This window comes from Chiloscyllium plagiosum, unplaced genomic scaffold, assembly GCF_037043375.1.
Source record: "Chiloscyllium plagiosum isolate Xiang-an unplaced genomic scaffold, Cpla_swu_hap1 HiC_scaffold_36, whole genome shotgun sequence".
NCBI classification, from domain to species: domain Eukaryota; kingdom Metazoa; phylum Chordata; class Chondrichthyes; order Orectolobiformes; family Hemiscylliidae; genus Chiloscyllium; species Chiloscyllium plagiosum.
The window spans coordinates 39799991-39825209 of record NW_028270174.1 but is presented as its reverse complement, the minus strand read 5'-3'; the positions used below and the strand labels follow the sequence as shown (position 1 = coordinate 39825209).

Genomic DNA, 25219 nt, shown 5'->3' with positions numbered 1-25219 from the left:
GGTGAGTGCTGAACCAGAGGACACAGCTAACACAGCTTAAAAATACGGGGTAGACCATTTAGGACAAAGATGAGGAGGAACTTCTTCACCCAGAGAGTGGCAGCTGTGTGGAATGCTCTGCCCCCGAGGGCATTGGAGGCCCAGTCTCTGGATTCATTTAAGAGTTGGATAAAGCTCTCAAGGATTGTGGAATCAAGGGTTATGGAGATAAGGCAGGAACAGGACACTGATTAAGGATGATCAGCCATGATCATATTGAATGGTGGTGCAGGCTCGAAGGGCAGAATGGCCTACTCCTGCACCTATTGTCTATTGAATATGCTACCCTTATTTTGAGGCAATTTCCCCCTTGTTCTAGATTCACCCGACAGCGGAAATTACCTCCCTGCTTCTATCTTATCTTTTCCCTTCATGCTTTTCATGTTTCTATTAGATCCCCTCATTCTTCTAAATTCCAAACAATATAGTCACAGCCTACTCAATATCTCCCCATAAGTCAGTCCTGTCAATTCCAGATTTAACCTAGTGAACTTCCTCTGCATTCCTTCCAGTGCCCGTACATCCTTTCTCAAATAAGGAGACCAAAACTGTACACAGTACTGCACACCGGGTGTGGCAGCACCAGCCCCCCATATAACCTCCCTATTTTTAAATTCCATCCCTTTTGCAATGAAAGACAATATTCCATTTGCCTTCTTAATTACCTGCATCTGCAAACCAACTTTTTGTGATTCATATACAGGGGCACCCTGGTCCCTCTGCACAGCAGCATTCTAAAATTTTTCACTATTTAAATAATAGTCCATTTTGCTGTCATTCCTAACAAAATTAACCACCTCCCATTTACCAATATTGTACTCCATCTGCCATACCCTTGCCTCTCACTAAACCTATCTATATCCCTCTGCAGACTTTTAGTGTCCTCTGCACACTTTGCTCTACCACTCATCTTAGTGTCATCTGTAAATTTGGACTCACTACACTTAGTCCCTAACTCTAAGTTGTCTAGGTAATTTGGAATCAATCGCGATCCTAACACTGATCCATGAGGCACACCACTAGCCACTGATCGCCAACCAGAAAAGCACCCATTTACCCCCCCGACTCTTTTCTTTGTTAGTTAAAAAATCTTCTCTCCATGCCTTCTCTCTAAATCTTCTCTCTACATTACCTGTAATGCCATTCATCTTTGTCTTATGGAGCAACCTTTTATACGGCATCTTGTCAAATGCCTTCTGGAAATCCAGATACACAACATCCACTGGCTCCCCGTTGTCTACCACACTCGTAATGTCCTCAAAACATTCCAGTTAATTAGTTAAACATGACGTGCCTTCCATGAACCCATGGTGCATCTGCTCGATGGATAGAAATTGTCCAAGATGTTTCATTATTTTTTCCTTGATTATAGATTCAAACATTTTCCTCACTACAGGATTTAAGCTAATGAGCCAATAGTTTACCTGCCTTTTGTCGACCTCCTTTTTTAAACAGTGATGTCACAAATGCTAATTTCCAATGTGTCTCAACAACCTCAGACTCCAGCAAATTTTGATAAATTACCACAAACGCATTTGCTATTTCCCCCAACATCTCTTTTAGTACTCTGGGATGCATTCCACCAGGGCCAGGAGACTTGTCTACTTTTAGCCTCATTAGCTTACCCTTTACTATCTCTTTAGTGATAATGGTTGTTTCTAGACCCTCACCTGCCATAGCCTCTTTGTTCTCAAATATTGGCATGTTATTTCTGTCTTCCAATGTGAAGACCAACACAAAATACCTCGGTCATTTCCTCATCTCCAGTTATTAAATCCTCCTTCTCATTCTCTAAAAGACTAATATTTAACTTATCACTCTTTTTTGTTTTATATATTTGTAAAAACATTTGCAATCTGTTTTTATACCCTGAGCTAGTTTACTTTTGTAATCCATCTTACCTTTCTTTATAGCTTTATTCATAGCTATCGGTTGGCCTTTAAAGATTTCCCAATCCCCTCGTTTTCCACTAATCTTTGCCACTAGGTTTCATCATTCTTTAACAAATGGCAAAAGCTGGATTACTGATATAGTATAATAGTTTAAAGGCCCAAATAAAAAACATATTCATTCACAAATAAGACAAAAAAAGGTCTGACACTAATATATAGGTGGAAAAAATATATTTGGAAAACAAATTCTGCAGTTCAAGAACCAGACCAGGGTAGGATGAGTGATTTCTCACAGTTCTTTTGATATTTTTGATGACTGATAATGATACAATGTTGTCTGCAGACCAATACCAATCTTGGATTCATTAGCTATTTGGTGATCTCGATCTTTTCTTGCATTAGACTTTTTTCTTTAAAATCTGTAGCTTTTTTTGTCTGAATCACTCACAGAAAGGAATGGTGTGCGTTGCTTTTTGTTTCTAGGCCTCTGTATGTCTGATTGCACTGCATTCACAGATCTGTAACAAACTGCAACTGGACCAATCCAAAGGCTATCATTAGGTAGTTTGTCCACAGCTTAAAATACTCCTGATACCACTTTGACACTCAGAGTATTCATCTCACTGCTCCAAAAAACAACATTTGTTGTGTACATGATGCAATCCCACTTGACCTTCAAATTGTAGACAGGAAACCTGCCCTGGTACTTCTTTTCTATATAACAGGGCCCGACTACCTTATTCCAGTTTATAATCTAAAAGGAAAGATATGTTCTCTCTTAGACTCCTGTCAAGAGTGCACTGGGATAAAAGTTAAAATGACCTTCAATCGTGGTCTGCATGTGTTAGTGGCCAAACATCCTTGTGGGTGGACTTCTGTGTTGTGAAGGTCACAGCTCTGAGAACAGCACTTAAACACTCCTGTATTACAGGTAAAGAAAAGGGAAAAGTTCATGTCACTCAGTGGTTCCCAACAGCAACTTCTGAAAGACCTTCCATCACCCTACACAGCCAATAATCTCAAAACTAACTGTTCAACAACCAGTGTCAATGTTACTGACAATAGTCGCACGTTCAACTATCTACTCTTAATAATCAGAATAATTTGTTTTTTAAACTTATGTTTTTGTCTCAAGTTCTTATTTTTAATCTGTATTTATGTGTTTTGCAATATTACTTCTAATTTCATTTAGTAATAATAAGCCCACTCTTTTGTTAAATGAAAGAAGCCTGGTTTCATTAGCTCCTTTTACAACATAAATTCATTTGGCACTCAGAGAGGTAGCCACAAGGTTAGACATCCTTTTAAAAATTAACCTTGTTACAACCAAGTTGGCTCGCAAATACCCAAGTTCATCCTTCTTTAGAGACCGCAATTTCCCTTCCCACGTGGTTAAAGATGCCCTCCAACGTATCTCATCCACATCCCGCACCTCCGCCCTCAGACCCAACCCCTCCAACCGCAACAAGGACAGAACGCCCCTGGTGCTCACCTTCCACCATACCAACCTTCGCATAAACCAAATCATCCGCCGACATTTCCGCCACCTCCAAACAGACCCCACCACCAGGGATATATTTCCCTCCCCACCCCTCTCCGCCTTCCGCAAAGACCGTTCCCTCCGTGACTACCTGGTCAGGTCCACGCCCCCCTACGACCCACCCTCCCATCCTGGCACTTTCCCCTGCCACCGCAGGAACTGTAAAACCTGCGCCCACACCTCCTCCCTCACCTCTATCCAAGGCCCCAAAGGAGCTTTCCACATCCATCAAAGTTTTACCTGCACATCCACTAATATCATCTATTGTATCCGTTGCTCCCGATGCGGTCTCCTCTACATTGGGGAGACTGGGCGCCTCCTAGCAGAGCGCTTTAGGGAACATCTCCGAGACACCCGCACCAATCAACCAAATCGCCCAGTGGCTCAACATTTCAACTCCCCCTCCCACTCTGCCGAGGATATGGAGGTGCTGGGCCTCCTCCACCGCCGCTCCCTCACCACCAGACGCCTGGAGGAAGAACGCCTCATCTTCCGCCTCGGAACACTTCAACCCCAGGGCATCAATGTGGATTTCAACAGTTTCCTCATTTCCCCTTCCCCCACCTCATCCTAGCTTCTAACCTCCAGAAACTCGATCCCCTGACCTGTCCGGACTTGTCCGACCTGCCCAGCTCCTTTTCCACCTATCCACTCCACCCTCTCCTCCCTGACCTATCACCTTCATCTCCTTCCCCACTGACCTATTGTACTCTATGCCACTCTCTCCCCACCCCCACCCTCCTCTAGCTTATCTCGCCACGCTTCAGGCTCTCTGCCTTTATTCCTGATGAAGGGCTTTTGCCCGAAACGTCGATTTTGCCTGTCCTCGGATGCTGCCTGAATTGCTGTGCTCTTCCAGCACCACTGATCCAGAATCTGGTTTCCAGCATCTGCAGTCATTGTTTTTACCTAACTGGTTGTTGAACAGTTAGTTTTGAGATTATTGGCTGTGTAGGGTGATGGAAGGTCTTTCAGAAGTTGCTGTTGGGAACCACTGAGTGACATGAACTTTTCCCTTTTCTTTACCTGTAATACAGGAGTGTTTAAGTGCTGTTCTCAGAGCTGTGACCTTCACAACACAGAAGTCCACCCACAAGGATGTTTGGCCACTAACACATGCAGACCACGATTGAAGGTCCATAAGACCATAAGACATAGGAGTGGAAGTAAGGCCATTCGGCCCATCAAGTCCACTCCGCCATTCAATCATGGCTGATGCGCATTTCAGCTCCACTTACCAGTGTTCTCCCCGTAGCCCTTAACTTTTATCCCAGTGCACTCTTGACAGGAGTCTAAGAGAGAACATATCTTTCCTTTTAGATTCCTGAAGAAGGGCTTATGCCCGAAACGTCGATTCTCCTGTTCCCTGGATGCTGCCTGACCTGCTGCGCTTTTCCAGCAAGGTTCTTGATTAATAAAGGGACCATGGGTTACAGGACGAAAGCAGAAGAATGGGTTTGCGAAATATATATTAGTCGCAACTTGATGGGCCGAATGCCTAATTCTGATTTTACATCTTATGGTCAAATTGGATCGCATTTTAAAATAAAGAAATAGTGAGTGACACTTTGCAGAACGAAGAAATAACAAGCACATTTTTCGGTCACGGAACAAATCATCTGTACATTTCTAAGTTTGTGCACCACTTAACCGAACAGAATGTCCCTCAGCTTTGGCTGGGCTGTGCTTGAATTATGTGGAAACTCGGAGGTTAAAGTTGACTACTTGCCCTGCAGCAGGTTCTGAAATGTGATCTCGTCCAGTTCTGGCGGAAAGTGCCTGGGCTCTAGGTGGGCGGTGACCGCCCCGAAGCGGTCCGCTCTGGCGGTCTTGAGGAGAGCCCCGCGAGCGCCTCCAACTCTCTCCCGCGTGCGGAGACAATGGGCCCACGTTCCAAAAGTAACGGCCCGCTGCCAGGCTCGCGCCATGGTCTGCCCCGCACCAACCGCCGAGTGAAGCATTGCTCTTTGGCTGACTGCAACCTGACAGTCGGAGCCGGCTGCTACCGAGCGTCACCTAATTAAAGCACCTGTCTTAGTCACCACATCACTCTGCCTAGTTTTGCCACCTTGGAAAATGTGAATGACACGGCTCCACAGTGATAATGAAGGGCTTTTGCCCGGATTTTTCCTGCACCTCGGATGCTGCGTGACCTGCTGTGCTTTTCCAGCACCACTCTAATCTTGACTCCACAGTGACAATCTCAGTCGTACTTTTGGCATGAATCGCTTTCAAACAGGGGCAGCCATTTCATTTTGTTTTCAAATAGCGCATCGTATTTCAAGGTGATCACACTAGGGAAGGTGATTTGACCAATAATGGTAAACAGGTATCGTTTTCTAAAATGAGATAAAGAGATGTTAGATTATTTAAGAAATGACAGACGAATGTGCCCTTTATTAAAATAGTTAAAAATCACACAACACCAGGTTATGGTCCAACAGATTTATTTGGAAACACGAGTTTTCGAAGCGCTGCTTCTTCCTCAGGTGGTTGTGGAGAATAAGATCGTAAGACAGAATTTATAGCCAAATGAGTACAGTGTGATGGAGAAGTGATGATACATTAAACAATTTTAGATCAAATTCTTTCACCTTTTAGAATGGGATGTGTTGGTTTCTGTTCTTTGATATTAAAATAGACCAGGAACATTTGATGGTATGGTACAGACTGAACTGAACAGATATATGGATGGGGATTAGAGGGATACTGATTGCATGGATGCAAAAGGTTCAGAAAGGAATTATGTGTTGGTGAAGTTTTGGTGGGCTAAAGGGCCTGTTTCTGTGCTAGACAGTACTGTACTCTGTTTTATAATCTTGTATCTAAAATATCTTTACAAAAACATCCAGAACATAAAGTGACAGTAACATTTTGCCCAAAGCATGTTGACAATGTAGAAATTGGTAATACATGGTGTAGTTGAAACAAATAGCCTGGGTGCATTTAAAAGGAAACTAGAAAAACGTTGAAGGGAGAATCAAACAAAAGTTTAATATGATTGATTTAGATCAGGAAACATAAGAAGAGGTTTGCATGGACCATAAATGCTATCATGGACTAAGTGGTCCGTTTCTGTGTGGTGTATGTCATGATCTATATGGAATTCAGTAAGGCATTTGACAAGGTTCCTCATGGTAGACTGGTTAGCAAGGTGATCACATGGAATACAGGAAGAACTACCCATTTCGATGCAGAACTTGCTCAAAGGTAGGAGGCAGAGGATGGTGGTGGAGGGTTGCTTTTCAGATTGTGACCAGCGGTGTGCCACAAGGATCGGTGCTGAGTTCACGGCTTTTCATCATTTATATAAATGATTTAGATGTGAACATAAGAGCTATGGTTAGTAAGTTTGCAGATGACACCAAAATTGGAGATGTAGTGGACAGCGAGGAAGGTTCCTTCAGAGTACAACAGCATCTTGATCAGGCTGAGGAGTGGCAGATGGAGTTTCATTCAGATAAATGTGAAATACTGTATTTTGGAAAGGCAAAGCAGGGCAGGACTTGTACACTTAATGGTAAGGTCCTGGGGAGTGCTGCTGAAAAAAAGAGACCTTGGAGTGCAGTTCATAGCTCCTTGAAAGTGGAGTCACAGGTAAATAGGATAGTGAAGAAGGCTTTTGGTGTGCTTGCCTTCATTGGTCAGTGCATTGAATATAGGAATTGGGAGGTCATGTTGTGGCTGTACAGGACATTGGTTTTGCCACTGTTGGAGTACGGCAACTGTCCTGGTCTCTCTGCTATGGGAAGGATGTTGTGAAACTTGAAAGTGTTCAGAAATGATTTACAAGGATGTTGTCAGGGTTGGAAGGTTTGAGCTATAGGAAGAGGCTGAATAGATTGAGGCTATTTTCCCTGGAGCTTCAGAGGCTGAGGGATGATCTTATAGAGGTTTATAAAATCATCAGGAGCATGGACAGGGAAAACAAACATGGTCTTTTCGCTGGAGTGGTGGAGTCCAAAACTAGAGGGCATAGGTTTAAGATGAGAGGGGAAAGATTTGAAAAGAATCTATAGGGCAACTTTTTTATACAAAGGGTGGTGTGTGTATGGAATGAGCTGCCAGGGGAAGTTATGCAGGCTGGTACAATTACAACATTTAAAAAACACCTGGATGAGTATATGAATAGGAAGGGTTTAGAAGGATATGGGCTAAATGCTGGCAAATGGGAGTAGATTAATTTAAGATATCTGATACGCATGGACGAGTTGGACGGAAGAGTCTGTTACCATGATGAATACCTCTATGACTCTATATCTGTGCTGTGCTATTTGGATCAACATAGTTAACAAAGGGATATGGGAAAATATAGGACATAGGCTCTTGGTATTAGAACAGTTGTAGCCATGATGGGTTGAATGGGTTCCTTCTGCACGGTCTTAGCTATGTGATTTTGTTCATTCAATGTAGATAATAATGTTTTCACTATTTTGCACCCAATATCCCTGCAATATCTTCTCATCATGAAAAACATTGAGCTTTCCAAGACCACTGCATGTTCCCTCCACATGTCCTTGGGCAGCTAGCATTTGTATGAATTGCACCTCCAACTGTACATCATGCTCAGTTTATTGATAATGTTCATCAGTCAATTGATCGAGAACAAGTTGCAGTATGAGTTCTTTCGAAGCAATCAGCTTCAAAAATTTAATTTTGAAAGGTTCTTGAGTTCATTCAATCAGGTTCTAAGTACTTTTAAAATTTGGACTTGAATCAATTTGTGGATTAGAAAGACTAAACAAGACAAATTAAGTGCTGACTGAATCATATTTTGATAGAGCCATACGGCACGGAAACAGACTTTTCAGTCCAACTTGTCCGTGCTGACCAGACATCCTAATTTGACCGAGTCCCATTTGCCAGCATTTGACCCATAAGCTTCTAAACCCTTTCTATTCATATACCCACCCAGATGCCTTTTAAATTTTGTAATTGTACTTGCCTTTCTCTAGCAGCTGGGTCCATACGCCCACCCACTCCTCAGATCCTTTTTAAATCTTTCCTCTCTCATCTTAAACCTATGCCCTCTAGTTTTGGAGTCCCCCATCCTTGGAAAAAGGCCTTGCCTATTCAGCCAATCCCTGCTCCTCATGGTTTCATAAACCACTATAAGGTCACCCCCTCAGCCTGTGATGCTCTAGGGAAAAAAGCCCCAGCCTACTTCAACCTCGCTATAACTTAAACACATCAGTCCCATTAACACCCTTGAACATCTTTTCTGCACCTTCTCAAGTTTAACAATATACTTTCTATACAGGGTGATCAGAACTGTACATAGTATTCCAGAAGTGGCCTCACCAATGTCCTTGCACAGCCGCAACATGACGTCTCAACTCCTATACTCAAATATTCTGACCAGTGAAGGCAAATGCCTTCTTCACCACCCTGTCTATGTGTGACTACTGTACAATACCTGGTTTGGTAATGATTGAAAAGAGTTTTGAAGATATTAAGCTGTTATTTAGTTTGTTTTAGAAGGATAATGACATTATTCAATGAATCTGACAGGTAGCTCATTTAATATTATTTGGGACCCATTTTACCTGCTCTGTATGTTGTACTTTTTTTGATGCAATTTCAGTTACTCTCTAATAACTAACATAATGCAATACCCTATCCTGTTTTGGTTTTAGCATAAGCCCAAGAGAGCGACCTGAATATTTGTTCTTGCATAACAGAGAAACTATATGTCATTCCAAGTGCAAATATTTTTGATCAATGCATTCAGACATGGTATGATACACCTCTGGAGCAAGTGAACTTCATCTATGAATTCTGGCCATTGTGCTACAAGACTCTGCACTCTACTTGTACTCTAAGTATAATTTTACATGAACTGATGGATCCTCCAGTCCAGACTTGCATTTCGTGTCTCATAGTATAACTGCACATTGACATGTATCACTTGTTAAGAGTTAGATTTTTTACTGATTTGGGTTTTTGAAAATCTAAACTACATTACTTATAACTAGAGCAGCTCCATATAGTTTATTTAGGGCTCTTGAGGTGAAATGGTAATGTTCCTACATCTGAGTCAGAAGATCTGTGTCATAACCTGTCCAAACAGTTTCATTAAAATAATTACACTTTAATTTGTTGCTTTTCTCATTCTTCTCAGTGGTCGCATACTCATTTGTGAATCAACAGGGAAGGACTTTATATCTAAGACTAAGGATTCACACATCTTTCCAAACTGACAGTCAATGCAATACTGAGGGAATGTTCTATTTTCTGACATCAACATAATCTCCCAGCTGGATCTAAAATATTTCGATGGTAGTATTTGAAGAGCAGCAGGAAATTCTCTCCCATATTTTAGCGAATAAGAATCTTAAAATAAATTATTTGATCATATATCTCAGCCGATTGTGCAAACCTGTGGTGGATTGACTGTCCTGTTTCCCTATACAGTAATGTGATAGCACTTCAAATGTGATTAATTGGTTGTGAAACTCTTTGGGACATTACAAGATGGTGAAAGGAACAATATTAATACAAGTCTTTTCTTACTGCTTACAAGCGTATTGCTAACATTGCTGCCATGTAACCTTTCTTAGATTTGAGCACAGAATCTAGCATCCGCAGTTGTATTTTAAATCAAATACTTTCATGTTTGATTTGCATTTCTTAAAATAATTTAGTTGGAAATTGTTTATTAAACTCATATAACGGCAACATATTTTGAGAATCACATAAAATAAGCAGTGGCAACCCAGTACTATTTCAAATATAACCCTGATTGGAAAGTAGGAAGGAATGGACGGTTCTTTGTGATTGATTACGGTAAGAGCGTAGTTGCCCTTTCCCCTTTGACAGCGGAAGTTTAACGACAGAGGCGCCGCATGGAAACAGCGTTGTGTTGCTTAGTTCCTTTACACCATGTCTTCGAAAAAGAAAATTAAGTCCAAAGTGACCAGGGGTGAGGAGGATGAGGGAGTGTCGCCGAGAGTACAGCCGGCTTGTTGCTCACCTGCAGCCCCATCTCCTGGGACTCTCCGAACAGCAGAAGCAGAGGGTAGGTTGGGCACACACCCCCAGGCTTGTCTGTCACTGACCGTCACAGACAGTCTGGAGAAAGGTAAGAGTACCGCTACTCAGCTCACTGGATCGCCGCATGCCTTTCAGTTTATTAAATATAATGCTTTTGTTTTTTCAACATAAGTCAGAATTAAATAACTGATAGTGCAGACTTAGTGGATTTGTTAGTTTCGTGATTATAAAAAGAAGCAATCATTTTGTTGTTTAATGATCTGAGCCTTACAACTGCTTATGGTATCAACGTAGCAATTCCCAGTTTACATTGCGTCTTTATTTATTGGTGGGATGTAGACATTGCTGGTATGACATTTGTTTCTGATCCCAAAATGCCCTTAAGATGAAGGTCAACAAACTGCTTTGGTCCATATGGTGCAGGTACATCCAGTGCTGTTAAGATAGAGAATGCTAGGATTTTGACCTTGTGTCAGTGAAGGAACAAAATATTTCCAGTTCAAGATGGTGTGTGGCTCGGTGGGAACTTTTACAGGTGGTGGGATTGTCTCCCACAAGTCTGGTGGTAAAAAAGTACAGGTTGGAAGATGTTGAAGGAAACTTGGTGAATTGATGCACTACATCTTGTAGATGGTACGCACTACAATTATTAGGCACCAGTGATGAAAGAAGTGAATCTGAAGGTTGCAGATGAATTACCAAACATATGAGCTGCTTTTTCATGAATTGTGTTGACCTTTTAGAGTATTGTTGAAACCGCATTCATCTACATAAGTGGAGAATATTCCAATATACTCCGATGCAGTCATTTACAATGCAAAAGAGGTCACTCAGCATATTGACTCTATGCTGACTCCCTGCAGAGCACTCCAGTCAGTCACACTTCCCTGACCTATCACTGTAGTTTTGCAAGTTTATTTCCTTCAAGTGCCCATCCAGTTTCCTTTTTAAATAATTGTTTTCACAATAGTTCCAGAGCATTACCATTTGCTGCAAGTTTTTTAAAAAAAAATTCTTGTAGTAGTCCTGTATCTTTTGATCAAACTATTAGAACTGTGTGCACTAGACTTTATACTGTCAGCTAATGGAAAGAAGTTCGTCTGGCCTTCCTGATCTAATCTCTCCTTAATCTTCCCTGCTCCAAGAAAAACAAACTCAGCCTTTGTATTCTCTCTTTTTCCCTTCTCTCTTTCATCACCTAGTGAAACATCTTTTTTTTAAATACATGCACCGGTTGTGTCTCATTGGCATCATTAATTGCCTGTTCCTAGTTGCCATTGAGATTGTGGTGGGAAGCTTAAAAATCCATGTAGTCAACATCCACTATATCTTTACTATCATCCTTTTCTTATTTGTTCAAAACATTTAAATTCAATTAGTCAAGAATTATCTGCCTTTTAGTAATATGTGAATATTTGTCAATTAACTCAACTCTTCAAGTGACTGTTGACTTTTTTTCCCTCATTAAAGATTCCTAAACTTTCTCTTTAATTGATAAACTAACTGCTGTATGGGTGCTAGGACTGATCTAGGAACCTTGCTTGAATAAGAGTGCTGCAGTTTTTAAAAGAATTCTGCCTTGTGGGACGTGAGCATCGTTAGCAGGCAAGCATTTGTTGTCCATCCCTAGTTGCCCTTGAGAAGGTGCCTTCTTGAACTGCTGTAGTCTGTATGCTGCATGTAGACCCACAATTATATTATGGAGGGAATTCCTGGATTTTGACCCAAAGACAGTGAAGGAATAGTGATATATTTCCAAGTCAGGGTGGTGTTTCCACAATTGCCATAATGCAATTCTTTGACACTTTCCCTTTATCTAGTGAAGCTTGAAAATTCATGTAAGCACTTCTGTTCTATCCACCCTCCGTTCCTTCAGCAGCTTGGTAGTCCAGACCAGATGACTTACCTATGCATAGACAGTCTTTCTAGTATTTACTCCTTTCATTATTTATACTATCTGCTACATCCATTACCTTTGCTTCAAATAAATATTTCATCATCTTTCTCTTTAGTAAACACTGATACAAAGAACTCCACTCAAAGACATAGGGCATGGCAGAGGAGTTCTTTGTATCAGAGTGTATGTGGCACAAGTTCAGATTCAAGACCCGCCTGTGGATGCTGGACAACTGAAACAATCAAAAACAGGAATTACTAGAGAATTCAGCTGATCTGGCAGCATCTGTGAAAAGAAACAGAGAAGGGTTACTGGACTTGAAACTTGATGAAGGAGTGGGTTGGATAAGGCCAGAGCAGTTGGCCGAGGGGTCATTGATCAACATTCAGTAAATGGCCCAAGCCATCCACTGCTTGATAACTCATCAAAAATTGAGTCAGCTCAAGTGTGTAGTGGGCCATCATGGAGGCATTTCTTACCTGCGCTGCTCCTGTAAAGTCGAGAGTATGGTGCTGGAAAAGCACAGCAGGTCATGGAGCATCCAAGGAGCAGGAGAATTGATGTTTCGGGCATAAGCCTCTCGTCAGGAATGAGGCTTGTGAGCTGGAGGGCTGAGAAGCACCCGGCCCCCCTCCCTGGCTCACAAGCTTCATTCCTGATGAAAGGCTTATGCCCGAAACGTCGATTCTGCTGCTCCTTAGTTGCTGCCTGACCTTCTGTGCATTTCCTGCACCATACACTCGACTCTGATCTCCAGCATCTGCAGTCCTCACCTTCTCCCTGCTGCTGTAGAGTCTCCACTTCCTTGCTTTTGTTGGGTGTAATATTGTACTCTTCAGCAAAAGAAATCTGGAGTAGTGAGCCCTCTACCAAAGGGACCTCTCCTTTTCGATCAGAGATCTGGGGTGGGAAGTGCTGTAAGCAGCAGTACCATGTAAAAGTAGGTTAAGTAAGTTCACTGGGTGCCAGGCACATGTAGCTTTTGTGGCCTGGGGAAATGGTTTTTTACATTCCTGTTAAATTTTTCATTTGTAGCCCTTTTATTGGTTTTTTGGAGGGGCTGCTCTGAGATTTTTAGTTGCACTTCAGTCCTACACTCCTAATCTGTGGGCATCCCATGCTTTGAGGGGCAGGCAGTTGCGAGGGCCTACTCCTGAGGCTTGGCCAATGTGGCCATTAACAGGTCCGGGCAGTGGGTCATGGAGAGGATCATAGTGCCTGACAACCTGCCTCTCTTTTGCACTATCTCTACTCTTAGATGCCCATTGAGGGGAGCTTGTGTTGTTGACTGGCACAATCAAGGCCTTTAGAGACCGGTGGACATTGCAGGATTTGGAATGCATCATAACCTGAGAAAATGATGTTTTTATTTAGGAAGTTTCTGTTTATCTTTATAAATGTCTGTTAACTATTTGATTGTGTTTTTACTACAGTGCCCGTCAAGGACTGTTTAGCTTGATTTCAGGTTTCAGTCTTTGCAGTGCCAGGTTGTTCTGGTATAACGTGTGTCAACGCAAATGGGCCATCTCATGATTGATGAATTATGGACTCTTTTTGGATAATGCAAACTTTCTATTGAACGTGTTTAGCTATCTTTTATGGCGCGGTTTTCTATAGCGGTTTTAAATAGTGGGAGGTTGCAGAGGAAAACAACTGCCGCGTTATACCAGAGCGCCCTGTATAGTACTGTTTCCTTCTTCAGTTTTCTCATTAACCATTGCCTTCACTATCTTTGTTTCTACAATCATGTAGCCATGTTTCTCCTTTTTTAGTAAATACTAATAAAAAGATCTCCAAGTATTATATCTTGCCATATGGCTGTGTATATATGATAACGTCCCTATCGCTGAACCAGGATTCAGGTCCTACTTGCTCCAGAGGTGTGTAATGCCATCTCTGGTAAGAGGGACAGACAGTAGCTGACTGCGAGACATCCAAATGGTGTGTTGCCTCCAAGGTGTCAGGATTAAGGATATCTCTGGGAGGGTCCAAAGGGACCAGCAGGAAGTTGCTGTACACATTGGGACCAATGATACAGGAAGAGATAAGGACAAGACTCTGAGGAGAGAATATAGGAAGTTATAGGCAGGAAATAAAATATAGTCCTAGAGAATAGTAATATCCCGATTACTCCTGGTCCCACAAGGTAGTGAATGTTGGAAAAGGAGGATAGAGCAGATAAATGCATGGCAGAGGAGCTGGTGCAGGGGAGAAGAATTCACATTTTTGGATCATTGGAATCTCTTTGGGGGTAGAAGTGACCTGTATAAGAAGGACTGATTGCACCTGAATTGGGAGCGGTCTAATATAAATTACCCGTCCAAAATCACCAATATATATGCAGAGAGATTTGCTAGAGCTGCTTAGGAGGATCTAAACTGGTGTGTATGTGGGTAACATGGGGGCAGGATTGACCCAAGGAGATAGTGAGGAAGGTGAGCAGTCTGAGACTGACACAGTTAGGAAAAGGAGTAAGTTGAAGAGTCAGGGTAGGTAGGAACAAAACAGAGAACGATAGGATTGATAAGCATCTCTCGCCCATAGGTGTTCAAAGTTTGGGAGAAGATTTGTAGCTCGGGTGCTCGTTGTTGTGGTTCTGTTCGCCGAGCTGGGAATTTATGTTGCAGACGTTTCGTCCCCTGTCTAGGTGACATTCTCAGTGCTTGGGAGCCTCCTGTGAAGCGCTTCTGTGATGTTTCCTCCGGCATTTATAGTGATTTGTATCTGCCGCTTCCGGTTGTCAGTTCCAGCTGTCCGCTGCAGTGGCCGGTATATTGGGTCCAGGTCGATGTGCTTGTTGATTTGAATCAGTGGATGAGTGCCATGCCTCTAGGAATTCCCTGGCTGTTCTCTGTTTGGCTTGTCCTATAATAGTAGTGTTGTCCCAGTTGAACTCATGTTGCTTGTCATCTGAGTGTGTGGCCAGATTATAGGACAAGCCAAACAGAGAACAGCCAGGGAATTCCTAGAAGCATGGCACTCATCCACTGATTCAATCAACAAGCACATCGACCTGGACCCAATATACCGGCCACTGCAGCGGACAGCTGGAACTGACAACCAGAACAGTTCAGGTACCAATGTTCTAGCGAAGAGGATAAATAGGGTGGTGAGTAGGACTTTAAACTTCTGAGTTGGGGGGAAGGGAAAGTGAAAGCGACAAGGAGTATGGAGTTAAATGGAAAGATAAGCGGCAGGATAGCATATGTGCATGCAGATTTAAACTTGAGACAGACTGGGAATGCAGCAAAAAGGAAGGATAACTTAGGACATCTTATGACTTCTAATATCTCTAATGATAAGAAAGTTAGCATTAAGGCACTTTACCTGAATGCTCGTAGCATTCGTAACAAAGCAGATGAACTAATGGCACAGATCTTTGTGAATGATTATGATGTGGTAGGCATCACAGAGACGTGGTTACGGGGGGTCAGGAATGGCAGTTAAATATCCAAGGGTTTTCAACTTATCGAAAAGACAGGGAGGTAGGCAGAGGGGGCGGGGTTGCCTTGTTAGTTAAGAACAAAATTAAATCTATGGCACTGAATGACATAGCATCGGATGATGTGGAGTCTGTGTGGGTGGAATTGAGGAACCGCAAAGGCAAAAAAACCATAGTGGGAATTATGTACAGACCTCCTAATAGTGGTCAGGACCAGGGGTGCAACATGTACCGGGAAATAGAGAAGGCATGTCAGAAAGGCAAGGTCACGGTGATCATGGGAGACTTCAATATGCAGGTGGACTGGGTAAATAATGTTGCCAGTGGATCCAAAGAAAGGGAATTCATGGAATGCTTACATGATGGCTTTTTGGAACAGCTTGTCATGGAGCCCACAAGGGAGCAGGCTATTCTGGACCTAGTGCTATGTAATGAACCAGACTTTATAAAAAATCTTAAAATAAGGGAACACTTAGGAAGCAGTGATCATAATATGGTAGAGTTCAGTCTGCAGTTTGAAAGAGAGAAGGCAAAATCGGATGTAATGATGTTACAGTTAAATAAAGGTAATTACGAGGGCATGAGAGAGGAACTGATGAAAATAGACTGGAAGCAGAGCCTAGCAGGGAAGACAGAGCAAAAATGGCAGGAGTTTGTGGGTAAAATTGAGGACACTGTACAGAGGTTCATCCCCAAGAAGAGAAAGATTATCCGGGGAGGGATTAGACAGCCATGGCTGACAAAGGAAGTCAGGAAATCTATCAAAGAAAAAGAGAGATCCTATAAAGTGGCCAAGAGCACTGGGAAATCAGAAGATTGGGAAGGCTTCAAAAACAAACAGAGGATAACAAAGAGAGAAATAAGGAAGGAGAGGATCAAATATGAAGGTAGGCTAGCCAGTAATATTAAAAATGATAGTAAAAGTTTATTTCAATACATAAGAAACAAACGACAGGCAAGCGTAGACATGGGCCACTTCAAACTGATGCTGGAAGCCTAGTGATGGGAGATAAGGAAATAGCAGGAGAACTTAATAAGTACTTTGCATCAGTCTTCACAGTGGAAGACATGAGTAATATCCCAACAATTAAAGGGAGTCAGAGGGCTGAGTTGAGTATGGTTGCCATTACAAAAGAAAAAGTGCTAGAAAAGCTAAAAGGTCTTAAAATTGATAAATCTCCTGGCCCCGATGGGCTACATCCTAGAGTTCTGAGGGAGGTGGCTGAGGAAATAGCGGAGGCGTTGGTTGTAATCTTTCAAAAGTCACTGGAGTCAGGAAAGGTCCCGGATGATTGGAAGATCGCTGTTGTAACCACTTTGTTCAAGAAAGGATCAAGACAAAAGATGGAAAATTATAGACCAATTAGCCTAACCTCGGTTGTTGGTAAAATTCTAGAATCCATCATTAAGGATGAGGTTTCTAAATTCTTGGAAGAGCAGGGTCGGATTAGAACAAGTCAACATGGATTTAGTAAGGGGAGATTGTGCCTGACAAACCTGTTGGAGTTCTTTGAAGAGGTGACAAGTAGGTTAGACCGGGGAAACCCAGTGGATGTGGTCTACCTAGACTTCCAAAAGGCCTTTGATAAGGTGCCACACGGGAGGCTGCTGAGCAATGTGAGGGCCCATGGTGTTCGAGGTGAGCTACTGGTATGGATTGAGGATTGGCTGTCTGACAGAAGACAGAGAGTTGGGATAAAAGGTTCTTTTTTGGAATGGCAGCCAGTGACAGGCGGCGTCCCGCAGGGTTCAGTGTTGGGGCCGCAGCTGTTCACATTATATATTAATGATCTGGATGAAGAGACTGGGGGCATTCTAGCGAAGTTTGCCGATGATACAAAGTTAGGTGGACAGGCAGGTAGTACTGAAGAAGTGGGGAGGCTGAAGAAGGATCTAGACAGTTTGGAAGAGTGGTCCAGGAAATGGATGATGGAATTCAATGTGAGCAAATACGAGGTCTTGCACTTTGGAAAAAAGAATACAAGCATGGACTACTTTCTAAACAATGAGAAAATTCGTAAAGCCAAAGTACAGAGGGATCTGGGAGTGCTAGTTGAGGATTCTCTAAAGGTAAACATGCAGATTGCATTCGCTTTTTTAATCACGGACTCAATGTTGTCAATTATCTCAAGAGGGTTGGAATATAAAAGCACCGTTGTGCTACTGAGACTTTATAAAGCACTGGTTAGGCCCCATTTGGAGTACTGTGTCCAGTTTGGTCCCCACACCTCAGGAACGACATACTGGCACTGGAGCGTGTCCCGCGGAGATTCACACTGATGATCCCTGGAATGGTAGGTCTAACATATGAGTAACGGCTGAGGATGCTGGGATTGTATTCATTGGAGTTTAGAAGATTAAGGGGAGATCTAATAGAAACTTACAAGATAATACATGGCTTGGAGAGGGTGGGCGCTAGGAAATTGTTTCCGTTAGGCGAGGAGACTAGGATCCGTGGACACAGCCTTAGAATTAGAGGGGGAAATTCAGAACAGAAATGTGGAGACATTTCTTCAGCCAGAGAGTGGTGGGCCTGTGGAATTCATTGCCGCAGAGTGCAGTGGAGGCCAGGACGCTAAATGTCTTCAAGGCAGAAATTGATAAATTCTTGATGTCACAAGGAATTAAGGGCTACGGGGAGAATGCAGGTAAGTGGAGTTGAAATGCCCATGAGCCATGATTGAATGGCGGAGTGGACTCGATGGGCCGAATGGCCTTACTTCCGCTCCTATGTCTTATGGTCTTATACAAGTCACTATAAGTGCCGGAGGAAACATCACAGAAGCGCTTCACAGGAGGCTCCCAAGCACTGAGGATGTCACCTAGACAGGGAACGAAACGTCTGCAACACAAATTTCCAGCTCGGCGAACAGAACCACAACATAGAATTGATAAATTAAACTATTATTTCTTTAAATACAAGAGACCTAACAAGTGAGGCAGATGAACTGAGGGTATGGTTGGGAACATGGGACTGATGTAGCATAGCAATTACAGAAACATAGCTCAGAGATTACAAGATTAGTAACTTAATGTTCCAAGTGTAGATGATATAAGAAGGATAGAAAGAGGGGCAAGGAAGGGGAATGGCATTTTTGATTAAGGATAACATTACTGCTGTAATTAGGGAGGATATTCCTGGGAATATGTCTAGGGAAGTTATTTGTGTGGAATTGAGAAATAAGAAAGTGACGACCACCTTATTGATCACTATAGGTCCTCTAATAATTAATGAGAAATTGAGAAGCAAATTTGTAAGATCTTCGTTATCTTTGGGAATATTAGGATAGTTATGGTGGAGGATTTTAACTTTGCACACACAGACTGGTGCCATAGCAGTAAGGGGAGGAATGGAGAGGAATTTTTTAAGTGTGAATAAGAACATTTTTTTATTCAGTGGATGTATCTAGTGGAGAAGAAGAAAAACTTGACCTTCTCTTGCGAAATAAGGCAGGGCAGATGACTGAGGTGTCAGTGGGGAAGCATTTTGGGCCAATGACCATAATTCTATTAGTTTTAAAATAGTGATGGAAAAGGATAGATATGATCTAAAAATGAGAGTTCTAAATTGGAGGAAGGCCAATTTTGATAGTATTAGGCAAGAACTTTCAGAAGTTGATTGGGGGGTGGGGGGGGGGGCAGATGTTTGTGGGCTGGAAAATGGGAAGAATCCAAAAATGAGATAATGAGAGTCCAGAGACAGTATGTTCCTTTCAGGGTGAAGAACAGCATTGGTTGGTGTATGGAATGCTGGATGACAATAGAAATTGAAGTTTTAGTCATGGAAATGAAGGAAGCATATGTCAGGTGTAGAGAGCAGGGAAAAAATTAATCTCTAGAAAAGTGTAAGGGCAGTAGCAGTATACTTAAGAGAGAAATCAGCAGGGCAAAATGGGGACATAAGATAGCTTTGGCAAATAGGGTTAAGGAGAATCCAAAGGGATTCTACCTCAAGGATAAAAGGGTAATTGAGGAGAGAATTACAGGCCTCTCAACAGTGAGCGTGAGGTAGAAGAACAAATGGATAAACAGGTTATGGAAAGACGTAGAGGCAACAGGGTAGTGGTGATGGGAGATTTTAATTTTCCCAACATTGACTGGGATAAACTTAGTGTCAGAGGTCTGGATGGGGCAGAATTTGTAAGAGTCCAGGAGAGTTTTCTAGAGCAGTATGTCAATAGCCCGACGAGGGAAGGAGCCATATTGGACCTGGTGTTGGGGAATGAGCCAGGCTAGATGGTAGAAGTTGCGGTAGAGGATTTCTTTGGGAATAATGACCACAATTCTGTAAGTTTTAGAATACTCATAGACAAAGATAAGAGTTGTCCTAAGGGAAGAGTACTGAACTGGGCCAAGGTATATCAAAAGTAGGCAGGAGCTGGGAAATATGGATTGGACACAGCTATTTGGAGGGAAGTCCACTTTTGATGTGGGAGGCTTTCAAATATACTGCAGGATAGGCATGTCCTGTTGAAAGCTGGAAATGTGTTGCTGGAAAAGCGCAGCAGGTCAGGCAGCATCCAGGGAACAGGAGAATCGACGTTTCGGGCATAAGCCCTTCTACAGGAATGAAGAAGGGCTTATGCCCGAAACGTCGATTCTCCTGTTCCCTGGATGCTCCCTGACCTGCTGCGCTTTTCCAGCAACACATTTCCAGCTCTGATCTCCAGCATCTGCAGACCTCACTTTCTCCTCAAAGATGTCCTGTTGAAAGCAAAGGATAGGAAAGGCAAGATTTGTGATGACAGGAGAAATTGTACAACTAGCCAAGACGAAAAAGGAAGCGTACATATGGTCCAGGCAGCTAAGAACAGAACGGGCCCTAGAGGAATACCGGAAGAGTAGGATCAGTCTTAACAAGGAATCAAGCGGGCTAAAAGGGGTCATGAAATAGCTTTAGCTCGCAGAATTAAGGAGAATCCCAAAACCTTTTATTCTTATATAAGAAGCAAGTGGGTAGCTAAAGAAAGGATTGGTCCACTAAAGGATAAGGAAGGAAGGCTGTGTGTTGAACCTGAGAGAATGGGTGAGATTCTGAATGATTACTTTGCATCAGTGTTCACTGAGGAGAGGGGCATGATGAATGTTGAGATTAGAGATAGAAGTTTCATAACTCTGGATCACGTTGTCATAAATAGGGAAGATGTGTTGGGTGGGCTAGAAGTTATTAAGGTGGACAAATTCCCAGAACCGGATGGGATCTTTCCCAGGTTTGCTGAGGAAGGAGAGAGAGGAAATAGCTGGGGCCCTGACAGATATCTTTGTAGCATCCTCAAACACAGGTGAGGTGCTGGAGGAATGGAGGGTTGCTCATGTCCCTGTGTACAAGTAGGGTAGTAGGGATATTCCACATAACTACAGACCACTGAGCCTGATGTCAGTGGTGGGACAGTTGCTGGAGAAGGTACTGAGGGATAAAATCTATTTATATTTAGAAAAGAATGGGCTTATCAGTGATCGGCAACATGATGTCGTGCGGGGGAGATTGTGCCATGCCAACTTATTAGAGTTCTTTGAGGAAGTGACCAAGTTGATAGATGAAGAAGAGGCTGTAGATGTCATATACATGGACTTTTAGTAAGGCGTTTGAAAATGTTCCCCATGGTAAACTAATAGTGAAAGTGAAAGTCACATGATGTGCAGGGTGTTCTAGCTAGGTGGATAAAAAACTGGTTGAGCAACAGGAGACAGAGAGTAGTAGTTGAAGGGAGTTTCTCGAAATGGAGAAAGGTGACCAGTAGTGTTTGACAGGAATCGTTGCTGGGGCCACTGTTGTTTGTGATATACATAAATGATCTGGAAGAGGGCACTGTTGGTATGATCAGCAAGTTTGCAGATGACATGAAGACTGGTGGAGTAGCAGAAAGCATAGGGGACTGTTAAAGAGTACAGGAGAATATAGATAGACTGGAGAGTTGGGCAGAGAAGAGGCAGATGGAGTTCAATCCAAGCAAATGTGAGGTGATGCATTTTGGGAAGTCTAATTCGAGAGCAAGTTATACAGTAAATGGAAGAGCCTTGGGAAAAGTTGGTGAGCAGAGAGGTCTGGGAGTTCAGGTCCATTGTACCCTGAAGGTGACTGCACAGGTGGATAGAGTGGTCAAGAAGGCATATGGTATGCTTGCCTTCATCGGACGGGTTATTGAGTATAAGAACTGGCAGGTCATATTAAAATTGTACATGATGTTGGTTCGGCGGCATTACAATACTGTGTACAGTTCTGGTCGCTACATTACCAAAAGGGTGTAGACGCTTTGGAGAGGGTGCAGAGAAGGTTTACGAGGATGTTGCCTGATATGGAAGCTGCTAGCTATGAAGAGAGGTTGAGTAGGTTAGGATTGTTTTCATTAGAAAAAAGGAGATTGAGGGGGGGACCTGATTGAGGTCTATAAAATCCTGAATAGTGTAGATAGAGATAAGCTTTTTCCCCAGGATGAAGGATTCAATAACGAGAGGTCACGCTTTTAAGGTAAGCGGTGAAAAGGTTAAGGGGGATACACGTGGCAAGTACTTTGCTCAGAGGGTGGTAGGTGCCTGGAACGCGTTGCCAGCAGAGGTAATAGAGGCAGGCATGGTACATTCATTTAAGATGCGTCTGGACAGATGCATGTGTAGGTGGGGAGCAGAGGGATACAGATGCTTAGGAATTGGGCGACAGATTTAGATCAGCTCAGGCTTGGAGGGCTGAAGGGCCTGTTCCTGGGCTGTAAATTCTCTTTGTTCTTTGAATAGGATCCCTCAAGATCAGCAAGATTGCCCATGTATGGAATCGCAGAAGATGGTTGAGGTAATAAATGAGTATTTTGCATCACTGCTTACTGTGGAGAAGGATATGGAAGATTGAGAATGTGGGGAGATGAAAACTTCTTGAACAATGTGCATATTACAGAGGAGAAGGTGCTGGACATCTTAAAACGTATGAGTTCCTGGAACTGGATCAGGTATACCTGAGAACTTTGTGGGAAGCAAGAGAATACGTTGCTGGTCCTGTTGCTGAGATATTTGTATCATCAATAGCGACAGGTGAGGTGTGGGAAGACTGGAGCTTGGTTACCGTTGTGTCACTAGTTAAGAAAGGTGGTAAGGAAAAGCCAGGGAACTATAGAATGGTGAGCCTGACATTGGTAGTAGGCAAGTTGTTGGAGGGAATCCTGCAGGACAGGATTTACATGCATTTAGAAAGGCATGGATTGATATGGGATAGTCGACATGGCTTTGTGCATGGGAAATTATGTCTGACTAACTTGATTGAGTTTTTTTAAGAAATAACAAAGAGGATTGAGGAGGACAGAGTGGTGGTTATGATCTATAAGGTCTTCAGTAAAGCATTTGACAAGGTTCATCATGGTACACTGGTTAGCAAGGTTAGATCAAGGGGAGTCCAGGGACAACTAGCTACTTGGATACAGAACTAGTTTGAAGATAGAAGACAGAGGGTGATGGTGAAGGACAGCTTTTCAGGCTGGAGGTCTGTGACCAGTGGTATGCCACAAGGATCGATGCTGGGTCCACTGCTTTCCCTCATTTATAGAAATTATTTGGATTTGATCATTAGAGATAGAATTAGTAAATTTGCAGCTGACACCAAAATTGGAGGTGTAGTGGACAGCGAGGGAGGTTTCTTCAGAGCATAATGGGATCTTGATCAGATGGGCCAATGGGCCGAGGAGTGGCAGATGGAGTTTCATTCGGATAAGTGTGAGGTCCTGTATTTTGGAATCGCAAACCGGAGCAGGACTTGTACACTTAATGGTAATGTCCTGGTATTGAGATGCCAGTGTTGGACTGGGGTGTACAAAGTTAAAAATCCCACAACACCAGGTTATAGTTCAACAAGTTTAATTGGAAGCACTAGCTTTCGGAGTGCTGCTCCTTCATCAGGTGATAAGAGCAGTGCTCTGAAAGCTAGTGCTTACAATTAAACCTGTTGGACTATAACCTGGTGTTGTGGGATTTTTAACTTGGTAATGTCCTGGGAGTGTTGCTGAACAAAGAGACCTTGGAGTGCATGTTCTTGTTCGTTGAAAGTGGAGTCGCAGGTAAATAGGGTAGTGAAGAAGGCGTTTGGTATGCTTTCCTTTATTGGTCAGAGCATTGAGTACATGAATTGGGCGGTCATGTTGCAGCTGTACAGGACATTGGTTAGGCCACTTTTGGAGTATTGTGTGTAATTCTGGTCTCCCTGCTATAGGAACGATATTGTGAAACTTGAAAGGGTTCAGAAAAGATTTACAAGGATGTTGCCAGGGTTGGAGGATTTGAGCTAGAGGGAGAGACTGAATAGACTGGGGCTGTTTTCCCTGGAGTGTCAGCGGCTGAGGGTGACCTTATAGAAGTTTATAAAATCATGAAGGGCATTGATAGGGTAAATAGACAAGGTCTTTTCCCTGGAATGGGGGAGTCCAAAACTAGAAGGCATTGGTTTAAGATGAGAGGGGAAAGATATAAAAGGGACCTAAGGGACAACATTTTCATACAGAGAGTAGTGCATGTATTTAATGAGCTACAGGGGAAGTGGTAGAGGCTGATATGATTACAACATTTCTAAGGCATCTGGATAGGTAAATGAGTTGAAAAGGTTTAGACGGATTCAGGCCAAATGCTCGCAGATGGAACTAGATTTACATAAAAATCTGGTCAACGTGGACGAGTTGGACTGAAGGGCCTGTTTCTGTGCTGTGTATCTCTGTGACTCTTAATGGGTGCACAGTGGCTCAGTGGTTAGCATTGCTGCCTCTCAGCACAGGGGATCTGGATTGAATTCCAGCTTCGGGCGACTGTCTGTGTGGAGTTTGTACGTTCTTCCCATGTCTACATAGGTTTCCACCGGGTGCTCTGGTTTTCTCCCACCTACTTGCGGAACGTTTCAGAGAACACCTCTGGGACACCCAGACCAACCAACCCAACCACCCCCGTGGCTCAACACTTCAACTCCCCCTCCCACTCCCCCAAGGACATGCAGGTCCTTGGACTCCTCCATCGTCAGACCATAGCAACACGACAGTTGGAGGAAGAGCGCCTCATCTTCCGCCTAGGAACCCTCCAACCACAAGGGATGAACGCAGATTTCTCCAGTTTCCTCATTTCCCCTCCCCTCACCTTGTCTCAGTCAAATCCCTCGAACTCAGCACCGCCTTCCTAACCTGCAATCTTCTTCGTGACCTCTCCGCCCTCACCCCACTCTGGCCTATCACCCTCACCTTGACCTCCTTCGACCTATCGCATTTCCAACGCCCCTCCCCCAAGTCCCTCCTCCCTACCTTTTATCTTAGCCTGCTGGACACACTTTCCTCATTCCTGAAGAAGGGCTTATGCCCGAAACGTCGATTCTCCTGTTCCTTGGATGCTGCCTGACAAAACATTTCCAGCAACACATTTTCAGCTCTTTTCTCCCACAATTCAAAGATGTGCAGATA

At 43.1% G+C, this 25219-nt stretch overlaps 2 protein-coding genes across 9 annotated transcripts in view; one reads left to right on the top strand and one right to left on the bottom strand.

The window, feature by feature from the left end:
* Nucleotides 1–5586, bottom strand: part of nudt6 (nudix (nucleoside diphosphate linked moiety X)-type motif 6) — a 141848-nt gene extending 136262 nt beyond the window's left edge. The window contains exon 1 of the mRNA XM_043674063.2: nt 5201–5586. Within this exon, the coding sequence (XP_043529998.1) occupies nt 5201–5432 (232 nt within the window). The 5' untranslated portion in view covers nt 5433–5586. The remainder of the gene's footprint in view (nt 1–5200) is intronic.
* A 36-nt stretch (nt 5587–5622) lies between these two features.
* afg2a (AAA ATPase AFG2A) overlaps nt 5623–25219 on the top strand; it is a 578508-nt gene continuing 558911 nt past the window's right edge. For 2 of the 8 annotated variants that reach the window (XM_087980098.1, XM_087980094.1), the window contains exon 1: nt 10305–10552. In XM_087980098.1, coding sequence (XP_087836224.1) covers nt 10354–10552 — 199 coding nt within the window. In that variant the 5' untranslated portion in view covers nt 10305–10353. Of the gene's footprint in view, nt 5775–10304; nt 10553–22535; nt 22591–25219 lie in introns of those variants that run through there. The other 6 variants (XM_087980099.1, XM_087980100.1, XM_087980095.1 and 3 more) reach the window with 5 other exon arrangements.